The 13,065-nt window shown below is 38.1% G+C and overlaps 1 protein-coding gene across 1 annotated transcript in view; it reads left to right on the top strand.

Moving 5' to 3' along the window:
* The window catches only part of LOC107724118 (glutamate receptor ionotropic, NMDA 2D-like), a 92,182-nt gene that overhangs the window by 20,834 nt on the left and 58,283 nt on the right, over nt 1-13,065 (top strand). The window contains exons 2-3 of the mRNA XM_016532916.1: nt 1,982-2,588; nt 9,979-10,245. Coding sequence (XP_016388402.1) covers nt 2,028-2,588; nt 9,979-10,245 — 828 coding nt within the window. The 5' untranslated portion in view covers nt 1,982-2,027. The remainder of the gene's footprint in view (nt 1-1,981; nt 2,589-9,978; nt 10,246-13,065) is intronic.

Below are 13,065 nucleotides of genomic sequence, written 5' to 3'. Positions count from 1 at the left end.
GGAACCGGTATCAAAGTCAAGGTATCGGTATCGATATCGACAATTTTTGAACGATACCCAGCCCTAATACAAACCAGACTTTAGCGTCAAACCTTGCACCTTTACAGAGTTCATAATTGCCCATAATTACTTTGCCATGTTAGCCTGATATTTAAAAAAACTGCTTTGGAAATATCTATAGTGCCTATAAATATTTAACCTATCAAATATTTAACCTCCTTTTCAATTTACTTCCTGTTTAGAAGTAAGTCTGATGATTTTGCCTGAGGTATGTGTTGTACTTCCTGCTCTACTGTGTTTGTTTGCACTCTCTTACTAATAACCCATTTAAATCTAACATAAGGAGCTTTATACCTCCACAGCTTCATTTATAATCACAGTTAACTATCCAGAACAGATGTTCCTATCTAGACTCGGTCTACTGTACGGGTTATTGTTTTCTTATCCATCCGTTACTTCGTATTTCTTTGAAGCGGAATTATAATTTTAATGGATTTTTATGCTTGATACACAAAGAAGTCACCTTCTCTGGTCCGCAATCCCTTTGAATTTCAACACACCAAATGAGAACTGAAACCTATAGCCCTTTGCCATCCACTTGAAGTGCTGTGCTCTAGACATAATAACACAAGAGCTAAATAAATTTTGTTTGTGTTTTTCCATTTAGTGCGCAGTATTTCCCCCTTACTCGCCACTGCAGTCTTTGCCTATAGGCCGGTGTGAATGCTGTAATGATGTGCTGAATTATGCAGCAGACCCTCTGATAGGCCCTTTCGCCTTGACTCAAAACTCCCTTTTAGGCATCTGTCCTTTACGTTAATGAACTCGCTCTTAAATATTTCTCTTTTTACCTACTTTGCTCCCATCGTTTCCACCTCTTCTCTTCATTCCCACTTAACACACTCTGCTCCCATCCAAACATCCACATCTCTTTAATTTTTTTCACCCCCTCTTCTCTGCCTATTGGTCTTTCCCAAACGGATCTTGCTTTCCCAAGTCTTTATCCCCGATTCTGTGTGTCTTTTTCCCCAGTGTCAAAAGAACGACAAGGAGAATTAATGGGGGAGAGAGAAGGAGGGAAATGAGAGAAGAAATGATGACGTCAGCGTGCCTTCTGGTTCAAAGCTATGACATTAGCAGCTCCGGCGCTGAAATGTAGCCAGTATGACGGAGAGATAGATGTGCATTTGCGTTTGTGGGTGTGTGAATATGCTGCCAAGCCCTGAGTCAGTGCTTTACTTTAATATGCGAATATAGGAATATAGGTATAGACACTATTGCCTGTCTGTGTGCTCACATACACGTTATTTGTGTGTATATAAGTGTGTTTAGTGGGAGGTTAATTAAAGAGAGTGTGTATGTGCACGTCTACAGTGAAGGTGGAGGGATGGGTGGGTAGGTTTTGATGGCTGGCGTACAAAGTGACTTGAAAATGATTCATGGTGTTGCTGGCGCTTACATGGCCTGCCATTTGTATCAGCACAAGCACGCCGTGTCTCCCTTCCATCTCTCGTTGTTGTGTGCTCTCGCTTTTTTGCTCATTGTGCGAGGAACACAAACAAAAGGCGCGGAGGGCGGCCTCATCCCCTCTGTTCTTCTTTATATTCACTTTTATTTACTCAGTCTGTTCTGAATCTACCCAGGCAGGGATGGACGCTTTACGACCAGGCAGATTTATAGCGGAGAATTGAGACTCTCTCCTGCGTTGAAGGATCTAAACCGTGAATCAGTGCAGGAGGAGTAATGATTTCCCATGTTCCCTGGGGAATGGTGGGGTTCAGAGAGGTGAGATGTGTTAGCTTTCTTCTCCAGTCACCGTGCAGGGACTAAACTACCTCTGCCAGGTTAATGCATCTTGGTGTCTGGTGTCGTTCTAATTTATGCTGATGGACTGTATGCTGATGGCTTGCCTTTCATGTTTTCCCTCTGTTCAGTTCAGTTGCCGTGTTTCTAACAGTTCTTCTTTCTTTTCTCCCTCAAGGTCCTGCATAAAGTGCTACCCACCCAAGTGACTCTTTGGCCGTGTCATGGCGGCGAGGCCCGCCCTTTCGTTCTTATTGGCTGTGTTGGCGTGCACTGGGCCGGCCCAGCCCTCCCCCCCACTGCTGCTCCGCCCCCGGGAGAGAGAGAGGGACTCTGGAGGGGCTTCGGGCGGAGTCAACATCGCTGTGGTCCACTCCGGCTCCTCCCACCTCCCGGAAACGAGCGCCGGGGTGGGGGGCGTGGGCGGCGCCTCTTCGGCGGGTTCCGGCTCTGGTGCCGGGCCAAGCAGCAGCAGCAGCAGCAACTCTGGGACGGGTTTTCTGAATCGGGTCTGGTCAGGACAGGTGGGTGAGAGTGTGATGACACCATGGGGACCCGCGAACGTGATCTGGCTGGCCGTGAATGAGAGCAGTCCTGGGAGCCTCTTGCTACAGTTGTGCGAGTTACTGGCTACCACTCCGCTACAAGGCCTTGTGTTTGAGGAAGAGAAGCCGCCACCACCCAATCGGGCACCGTTGGCACCTATGCTGGAATTTGTCTCGGCCCAGACAGGAGTGCCTGTGATTGCTGTTGGAGGAGGGGCTGGCTTGGGGAGGGAGCCACAGGTAAGAGTTAAGATTCATTCTTGTTGGCTTACATTTAGGGATGGAACGATTACCGGTTTAATAATAAATCATGATAAAATTCCCCACGGTTAGTATTGCTGTTTCATATTTAAATTATCATTAAAACCATTTTTGATTACTGCGATTTGAACAACTCAGGATAAATAAATACTATCTAGCATAAAGCAAAGTTTTAAGTAACAGTCTCAGGTCGCACAGCATGCAGAGTAGTTTCGTTTTTTGTGAAAACATGGCAGAAAACTGGTTTTCAAAGAGTGCTAAGGGAATTGTACAAATTAATATATCAATTAATTAATTATATGAATGTACCTCTGAAGGTTCTGGCCGTCTTCAGAAAAGATTTGATGATGGCATTTTGTTTTTATCTTCGCTCCATGTAATACCTAATAAAGTAGTGTTCTTAATTGCAGTGCTGCTTAGTCCGCAGAGGTTATGGGAAACAGCTGTAATTCTGCTGTTCCATAAGTGCCACCTAGTGTCAGAGAGTGGATTTACAGAGAATTACATTTACATTCAGCCAGTGTGCAGTTTTTGTCTGGCCGAATAAACACCGAATTTGAATGCCCTGCTGTAAATTTTGATCTGTTGATGAAAAATAAGCTTATGTGGATTCTACACATTTAAATAATTTGGATAAGGTATCTAAAATTATTTATGAAGCAGACAAAATACATATTATATAGTTTATCTAATACATGCTATTAGATAAACTGTTGTCAGTCATGTTGCCATTTAAAAGCCGGACATCATTGGTAATGTTATTGTTTTAGTGTTTATGCAAACAAAAAGTAATTTTATTTGTTATTTGTTTATTTTAAATATAAAACTTGGTGAAGCGATTTATGTGTCAGTGCTTTTTGAACATTTCCAGCACATTTTAACAATACCGTGATAATACTGGTAACTGTGATAATTTTGGTCACTATAATCGTGATAAGAAGCTTTCATACCTTTATATCTCTACTTACATTTGAGAGAATAGAGGCGATTTCTGTTTCCAAACAAATGGATTCCCCAACCAAAATTGAGAATTTCCTCATTATTTACTCCAGATGTGTATGTTTTATTTTTTACATCTGTTGAAATCAAATGAAGAGTTTAAATAATATAATCCATCTTTTTAAGTCCATAAAGACCATCTTTCATTGGTCCCTCAAAGTTGATGCTTCAAAAACCACACAAAACGAACGTGATGGTACTCCATACGACCCCAGTTGGAGAAACAATTGGTGTGTATGGGGGGAAAATACTAATTTCAAACTTTTACAACTATAAACCATTGCTTTCAGCCTGCTGTCAGCATGCTGTGAGTTTCTTGTTGTGAAACTCGTGCAACAAGTTTGTGAAACTCTGTGCCTCTGCATCATTTCATTTGTAAGTTTCACGAAACTAAAAGTTAATTTTACACATTTGAGAGCACTTTTAAAACATATTGGGCAAAGGTGGAATTTCTGTTATAAAATGTGATTTATTTGTTGCTTGCAAAAAAAATGTATTCCCTTAGAAATCCACAGATACTAAATTACAAAAAACATCTTTCTCCATTGATGCAGTTACGACATCATCTAGCAGGTGCTGCCTGCACTAGAGTAGCCAGACAAACCCTGACCCCTTGGTGCAGTCTAATTGAAAAAAAAACTGAAGCTCATTACCATTTTCTTTAGACCTAATTCTTTTTTTTGCCCTGGAATGCACAAAACACATTCCCCCAGAGATGTAATAGTATTTGGTCATTTTTCAGCCATGACCTCAGTTGTCCTCTCTATGTACACTGCTCTCAGTGGCCTGGAAAAGCACTGAGCTGTCTCCCAGATATGCCTCTTCTAATTTTAGTGAAACAGTGGGTAATTATTCAAAGTATTAAGCATTAGTCAACAATACAGGTCACCCGGGGGTTTTTTAAACAGTGAATGGGCAGTAAACAGAACAGAATGTTGTGTACAATAGTAAAATGTTTTACCAATGTTATGGTAGATAATTTTTGAGTTATGGTGCCTATACACACTGGAATTTATCTTTACTTTACTTTTACTTTTAGTCATTTAGCAGACGCTTTTATCCAAAGCGACTTACAAATAAGAAAAAGTAATTAAAACTAAAAGCTAAAACTCTATAAATACTATATATATATACACATTTAAGAAAATAAAATAAATTCAATAAAATTATCTATGTTATGGCTTAGAGGATTTGTATCGTGAAAAGCGATAAAGCGCTATACAAATAAACTTGCGAAAAAATGCGAAATGTTTGCAAAAGTGATGCAAACATTTCGCAAAAAAAGTGATCATTTGACCATAACTTGAGAAAATTGTACCTTTTGACCTTTAAAGTTGTATCACCCCTCTAAAGACATTTCAGAATGGCAGATGCACAGAGGATTTCTGATTGGCTGAAAAAGTGTGAGACACTCCCAGATTCATTTTTGCTGTTTATAGACCCTGGGGCTGTCAGGTACAGTGTTGGGGAGTAACTAGTTACATGTAACGGAATTACGTAATTTAATTACAAAATAAAAGTAATTGTAATCAGTTACAGTTACTGAGAAAAAATATGTAATTAAATTACAGTTACTTATGAAAATGTTAAGGATTACAAAGGGGGTTACATCTGCTTTTTTCACACACACTCCCACATACATTAGAAATTTAGAAAAGTAATCAAAAAGTAATCAAATGTAATCAGTTACATTACTTTAATAAAGTAATTGAAAAGTTACACTACTTATTACATTTTAAGTATGGTAACTTGTAATCTGTAACCTATTACATTTCCAAAGTAACCTTCCCAACACTGGTCAGGTAGGATATTTCAGGACACATTTTAGTGATTGTCAGGATTTGATTTGATTTGATTTGATGTATTCCAAAGAAAACAGCTAAAGCACCTTTAATCTAAATGTAAAAAAGTATTAAGATGACATTGTATTTGAAATGATGACATTGTATTTGATGACATTGTAGATGACATTGTATTTGAAATGACTCAGTCAGAGGCCTTTTGAAGGTCTCTTTTGTCACTTAAGCCTCATGCTGTCAACACATGCCCTGGATTTACAATATTTAAAATCTCTGTCTGTTTCGCACTTTTCCCCCCTCTTTTGAACAAACACGCCTGGGCTTGTTTGGAAAAATCCCTACTTAAATTATTTATTCTGCAGCAACCAGGATCTGCCACTCACATGTGACGATGGACTAAAAATTCACAGTGTCGTACTACTTAATAAGATTTCAGCATAATTAAGATGACCAATTAAACTCGAATAAGTTTCAGGCTACCTATGTTGTTTTATTCACACTTGGGAGACGGCCTCTCTGCCACCGCATTTCTCTCCTGTGGAAAAATATTACATTACATTTCCATTTGCTTGCTTAGGCTTTAATTAACTACACTTAGAAAGGCTCATGTGTTGTGGATTGGTGAGAGCGTGGGTTTGGAGCCATGGAGTTAACTCTCTCGCAGGGCATGTCTCCAGAGACTTCTTTTACCTCTTCACAAACCGCCAACCAGAGCACGGCACAAAGGAGTCACTTAACTGGTTTAATTAGGACAGTAATTAATTACATCATGTGGTTAAATATTTCTGTGTGAGAAGAAAGTAGATGTTTCAGACTCTGTTTTGGCACCCGTCACACACTGCCAGAGCTGCAAAATGTAATGCTGCAAGTGCAAATCCAGTTTCAAGTGCTCAATGTAGATTGATTTCAGCCGAATCAAAGCTGCGGCATCAGAAGAGACTGAAGTCTGTTAGTACTGGGATTCTTTTGAAAACACAAACACCTCCGGCACTCGCTCTCCCCCTAAAAGAATGAAAAATAAATGTAGAATTGCATATTGCATCTGTTTTAGGCAGATTTTTTGGTGTCATTTTTAAACATAGCCTTCCAGGGTCCATTTTATTCTCTGAAAGTTTTTGAATAAAATAAAATAACTTGGTCCATCTGGACCTCAATATGGCACATAATGCAGTACAGACGATTATTGCCATCTCAGGGGCACAAGCTAGCACGTGCACAACTTCTGGTTCAAGTATAGTGTGCGCATATGAAACCAGCAGAATTCGGTTGCAACGCAATTACAATGCAAAGCTATGCAATGCTATAAATATGTGACATTCCTACAAGAATGCAATACATCTTGAAGCCTTTCAAATCTCCCTAGCAACAGCATTAAATGTATCACTGTGGAGTCATTCTAAAGGTTGTGACCTCTGATTACAAGTGGGTAATTGTTAAAAAAAAGATTATATTAATAGCTGTAAGTGTTCCATTTAGATTGTTGGACTCTTCAGATGCCTATATGTGATATGTGTGAGAAATTGGCACAACGCATCAAAATTTCCGCTCCTAAAACAATCGAGTTCAAATAAAAAATGTCTTGTGTCACATTTAAATAGGTCATTTTTGAGAGGAAAAAGGAACATTGATTTTATATTCTTACCAATATAGAATTGATCTATACGTTTCCAAAAATATAATGTGTTTGGTTTGGCTGCTAAGAGGTTGCAGAACAGGCTGTTCCAATACTCTATGTACAGAATGTAATTGCTAACAGAAGGTACTTCATTAGCACATATAGATTTACATCTGGGGTCATTTAGAGCTGAAATTGATCTAGTAGTGTTTAATATACTGTATATTGTTTTGCAATTTAATCTAAATCTTCCCACCTGCAATGCATTTAATGCATGCTGCAAAACCAGTTTCAAGTGCCGAATCAAAGCTGCAGCATCAGAAGAGACTTGAGTCTGTTAGTACTGGGATTCTTTTGAAAGCACAAACACCTCAGACAGCCCAGCCCCCACCTCCAAAAAGAATGAAAAAGAAATAGAGAAATGCTCATTGCTTCAGTTTTAAACAAATGCATTTAAGTTGAAAAAAAGGAAAGCATTATTGTTGTTGTTTTTTTGTAAATAATAAAAAAAACAAAACCTATATTCACCATCAATTATAGAGTAAATATTTATTTTTTTAATTATATATTTTAATTTCATTGTATATTTATGTCAGGAAGGTCTGAAATGACTCTCTCCCTCCCTCCCTTTCGCTCTCAGTAAAATATAATAAAAGATATTTACCTGCTCCAATTTTGGTGTATCAAATTTATCAAGGTATTTGATTCCAATGTGGAGTTGAAGGAAATGTCGAAACATGGAACATATAACCTGACCCATTTAGGTGCTTCACTGCTGCAAGTTACAGTACTACTGTAAGCTCTTTGAGCTTTTACAAGCTAGTCTTCATTTAAATATAGAGCGGAAGTGAGCCTTTATGCCTGGTTAATGCTCTGCAGTCGTGATATTTTTCTCCTCACCAGGTTTGCGGCTCCTCTGTCTGGTTATTATTTGAAAGACTCGACATAATAGCCTGGCTTTATCCTTTGGTCACACAGTATGAACACTTGTTTAGCATGTTTGTGTTGTAATGAGCATGTTAGAAAACATGCTGAGTGTCTTGAATGCTGACAGAGATGTTAAAAATTCCTCTCTGTATTTTACAGGTATGTATCATGAATATACTAACAGTGTAAGTGTAATTATAGAAAAAAAACTGCCAGATTGCCAAGGTAACGCCTAGGGGGAAACTATTCATAAGGGAAAAGTACTGTGGAGTTAATTGAGATTTTATTTGCATAGGAAGTGTTTGTAATGGGGAAAACTGTTCTAGATGAAGACAAACTTAACATCAGCGAGTTCAACAGCAAATTGTTAGTAGTTGCCATGGCCCATATTTTGTTGTGTCATTATGTCAGGTGTCTATACTGGGTTAAAAACAAGCCAAGTTGGGTAAATAATAGACTGAACACATGCTGTGCTAATCTTATCCGACAAGTTGGGGTGCTCAGTTACCCAGCAGGCTGGGTTACACATTTAACATAGATGGTAGCTCATTTTGACTTGGATTCTGGGTTGATTTGACTTCATAAAGTGGTTATTATTTTAATCTTTCTATAACTCTAGAAATAAATTGATTAACCGTGAACTTGAATAGGCTGTTTTTGCAGTCACAGAATTATTAATTCATACATAGATGACTCAGACCATTTAGATAAAATGAGCACTTTGGCTCTTTCAAATTAAAATCCAGAAATAATAATGTCTGTGGAAAAATATAGATGTTATGGACCAGCAAATATGTGCTTAAGTCAAATTCAGTATATGAAAACCTAAGCTAATATTCACTTTTACAAATGGATGTAACACCACTATATGTTGTATCATCACCTCCATTATGATCAACGAAGCTGTACGGTAGCCGTGTGCAGTGACAGCTTTGATTATTATAACAGGGGCCGTCTTGAATGGTCACATCTCTTCACTCGCTCTGTCATGGTTGATGTTTGTGTAAACCCAGCAAATGAAGTGACGTTCTAAGTTAAGCTATACCAAAAACAGTGCAGCTAAGCCTGGCATATTTAACCCACAGGTATTTAAAGCATACAGACACAAAGCCCTCGTTCTCGCAGAGCACTTCACACTTACGTTTCTCAATGTAAACTTCTCTAAAGGCATGAATACACTTAAAATATTTTCTATAATCTAAACTTTTTTCAGATCAAGCTGTTTACGTGCAGATGTAAGTAATCTGATGTGGAAATGATGATTTGTCTGTATGTAATTTGCATCGCTGCAATTACAATATTTACTCTAATGTGTTGTTTTAGCAGCTGCAGTATACACAACGCATCTGCCCAGAAATGACCCTTCAAAGATCTACAGAGGTCACACTTAGCTCATCTGAATTTTCAAGAAATAAATTCAATTATAAAGACGGTGCACTTTCTCATTTAATGGCCAGTGTCACCAGCAGGCACAAAACGGGTGTCATGCCACCTTTGTGATATATTTGATCATGATTATGATGCATTAGCAAGTGTCAGACTAAGCGTTGCTATTTTTCACTATCAGAAATACGGCTTTATGTCAGAGTCATAAATCTCCTCGATTGTACAGTGGAATGGTCACCTTCCGGGGTATAGAAAAAAAGATGCTGAGATGAGCTGAAGCAAAGCCAACCTGACTGTTTCGAATCCTAAAGCAGCCAAGGACACTAATGTCACCGGAAACACAGGCTTATGAATAGCAATGAATCCTTTACGTCATGCTGTGTGGGTATTAAGAATGACTGTATTGATCTGAATGAGTAAGAAGCAGAGGGTAAATGGAGGGAAGAGAAAAAACCTGATGAATGAGATATACTGAAACAAAGGGCTTGTAGATGACTGATCTAAAACTACGAACAGATGTTCAGAGAAAATTTAGGCTGGAATGGGAATCTTAGATGCCCTGGTCCTTTCAGAAGTTCCTCTGTTTATGCAAAATACTATGTTGCGAAGTTTCTCCATGTCCCACATTTTCTTGCTCTTTCAGGAGAGCGGCTCCGTCTACTTGCAGTTCTTGTGCTCCACTGGCCTGCAGCTGGAGGTTATTTTCGAAGTTCTGGAGGAGTTTGATTGGACGGCTTTCTCTGTGGTTACCACACGCCACCACGGCTATGAGGACTTCCTGGCCATGGTAGAAGGCATGATAGATGGCTCCTTCATCGGCTGGGAGAGAAAGAGCGTGGTGATGCTCAACCTGACTGATGACCCGGGAGGGGCTCGTACACGCAGGCTGCTGAAAGAGAATGAAGCACAGGTCAGGAGTGGGAATATAAATACAGTTGATTCTGAACGTCTGAAACAACTCGTAAAAATGCTTCTATTTTGTGCGCTTTTGTAACTGAATACATTTCACTTAAAAAATTGTATTATGAGCACAAACATTTTAGTTTAAAAATAAACACATCAGAATAGTATTTGGTTTGTCTCTCTTTTGCTTTAATGATAGCAGCATTCGAACAGCTCCTTGAACTCAACAAGCTCTTGTAAAACCTGATGATCATGTTCTCCAGCATGATCTGAGAATGATCAAAGAGCATCTTGAGCCAGAAACAAGAGCATCTGACTGTCTGTACAAAAAAGTCACATGATCACGGTTACAACTTTACTTGCTGTTGATTAGTTATATAGAAACAGTGCAGGATTATTAATTTTATTTATTTATTTATTTAACTTTTTAAATCCTAATATGGTTCAAATGGTTCATTTCCAAATTCAAATCCCAGATTTTCAGATGTTTTGACATACATTTATTCATTCAAATCAAATCTCAAAATCTCACTTTCTTGAACATCATTTACGTCTTTATGTAAATCATAAAATGTTTATTTCTAGGTTCAAAGCCGAGAAATCTTTAATCCCTGATCTTTCTTTCTTTCTTTCTTTCTTTCTTATTCAAAGTCTTATTCAGTCTTTTTATTCAAATCCCAAAATGTTTATTTCCAGTTTAAAACAGAAGGCTTTTAATGACATATTATCTTATTTTAATTGTCTTATCATTATTATTATCTTAATAATTGTTTATAAAGAGACAGAGAGCGAGAGAGAGAGAGAGAGAGAGTGTGTCTTTTTTATTTATTATTGGGACAGCTCACATTTAAAAGCCCAAATCTTGGTAATTCCAAAGTTTTCACAAATAACATTCTTGTTTAATCTGTTAATTTTTTCAAATCTTCATATAATCCAGTCCATTTTGTGAACTGCACTGGAAGCTCTTTCTCTCTATTGCGAATGTCCAGTTCATTCTCTTCCCCTTTTTTTTGTTTCCTTTCACTGAACTATCGTTCCCACTCCACCAGCTCCTATTTCATCCCCCCCCCTTTTTAATTCAAAGTGGCTTCTCTGCCAGTGCAATTAACAATTGTATTACCAAATCAGTCTTGGTTAATTATAGAAGTATGAATATGACAACGAAAAGAGAAAAGACAGCTCTAATGCCCCAGAGCAATTATTCCATAGCACTCCAAAATCAGCAACATAAGGTAAAGCTCCTCATGCGTTGGATAAGTCACTTCCTCCATATACCCAGCTTGATTTCTCGATTAACCTTCTCTCATCGCTCATGTATCCGTTCCACGCTTTCTTTTTACTCTTACTCTCTCTCTCACTCTCCTGCGTTCTTTGGCCTTTACGTGAAGGCTCCCAAAGAGAAGGAGGTTGCGTGACCTACGAAAGGGGAGATGGCATCCATAATGTTACTGAGCAGCGTGACATTAAATGACAGTTTCCATCTGACCCAAAGGTGGTCAACTCAATTCCCCACAGGACTGGCCACGCCAGCAGACATCCTCGACGTTCAACAACTTGACTGATTAATTCTCCACAGTGTCCAAGCACCCAGACTTTCAGACCCTAATCAGTGACTGATACAGGAGCACATTCAAAGTGCCTGTCACAGTTCCCGCATGGAAAAGAACGGGGAAAAAATTGGGGTCAGCTTGATGCAATGTGATAGGAACTTTTTCGCTTTTTCTCGCCGTGATTAAACATCAGTTTGGTTTTTGTAAGGGCCCAATAGACACACGCTACATCAAAGTGCAGATGTTATCGGCGAGCTTTGTTATAAATGTAAAAACTCTGCCTCCAGTGATTTGCTTTGAAACATAAGCATACTAGCTTTATTTTATTTTAATAAACTTTACCAAAAAGACAAGCATGATGATAAATTGTAAATGTAAGATGTAAACTGCTCCATTATCAAAACTGCTATCAGAATGAATAATACATTCCTCTTTCACAAGTGTTTAACCCTCAGAGGCCCAGCTTAGAAGAATTGCAACAGCTGTATAAATCAATGAATTAATAAATAATTTTCACTTTATGTGGGTTAAAAACAACACATAACAGTGATACTCTGAAAATGTCAGAACAATTGCATATTAACGCTAGTCAAAGCCAGCTGATGCAATTCATAGTGATATTCAAGTGATGGGAAAATGCTTACATGGCCTGAAATTTTGAACATACAAAAATTTGAGACAATTTTTTAGTAAGAAATATTAGTGGCAAAAAAAAAAAAATAAATCTGTTGTTCTTACAAAGAGGTACCAATTCAATCAATTATTCCATGTAATTATTCAAAAAAAATTTCAACTGTTTTGTCATTTTCTCATTGCTATAACAATATATATTTTTATTAAGTGGTAAAATAGGCTTTGATATGAATAATTATGCAGTATTTACAGTAAATGATCAAATAATAAAATGTATTGACATTTCACCAATTGATTTATTTTTATTTTTTTCAAAAATTCAAAACTTTCACTTAGTGTCTAAAAAAACTAGTAAAATGTTGCTACCCTAAATACCCTGTCTCACAATTTTGCATGATTTGCACAATTTTGAATATCGGTGCTTGGGCCTCTGATGATACAATGGGAATGAACGGAACCATCTACAGTGCCAACATGTCAAAGTTTGCATTGTCATCAACTGCAAGTGTCAGAATTGTATTTAAGGAGAAGTTGTTATATTTAAGGATTTTCATTCATTTTTAGTGTTGGGTTCGAGTCCACCTAAGTCGAGTCCGAGTCTTTAACCAATCGAGTCCGAGACAAGTCCGAGTCCAAAATGGGCC

This window comes from Sinocyclocheilus rhinocerous, unplaced genomic scaffold (genome assembly GCF_001515625.1).
Source record: "Sinocyclocheilus rhinocerous isolate Xijiao unplaced genomic scaffold, SAMN03320098_v1.1 scaffold335, whole genome shotgun sequence".
Classification (NCBI taxonomy): domain Eukaryota; kingdom Metazoa; phylum Chordata; class Actinopteri; order Cypriniformes; family Cyprinidae; genus Sinocyclocheilus; species Sinocyclocheilus rhinocerous.
This window is presented reverse-complemented; position numbering and strand designations above follow the sequence as displayed.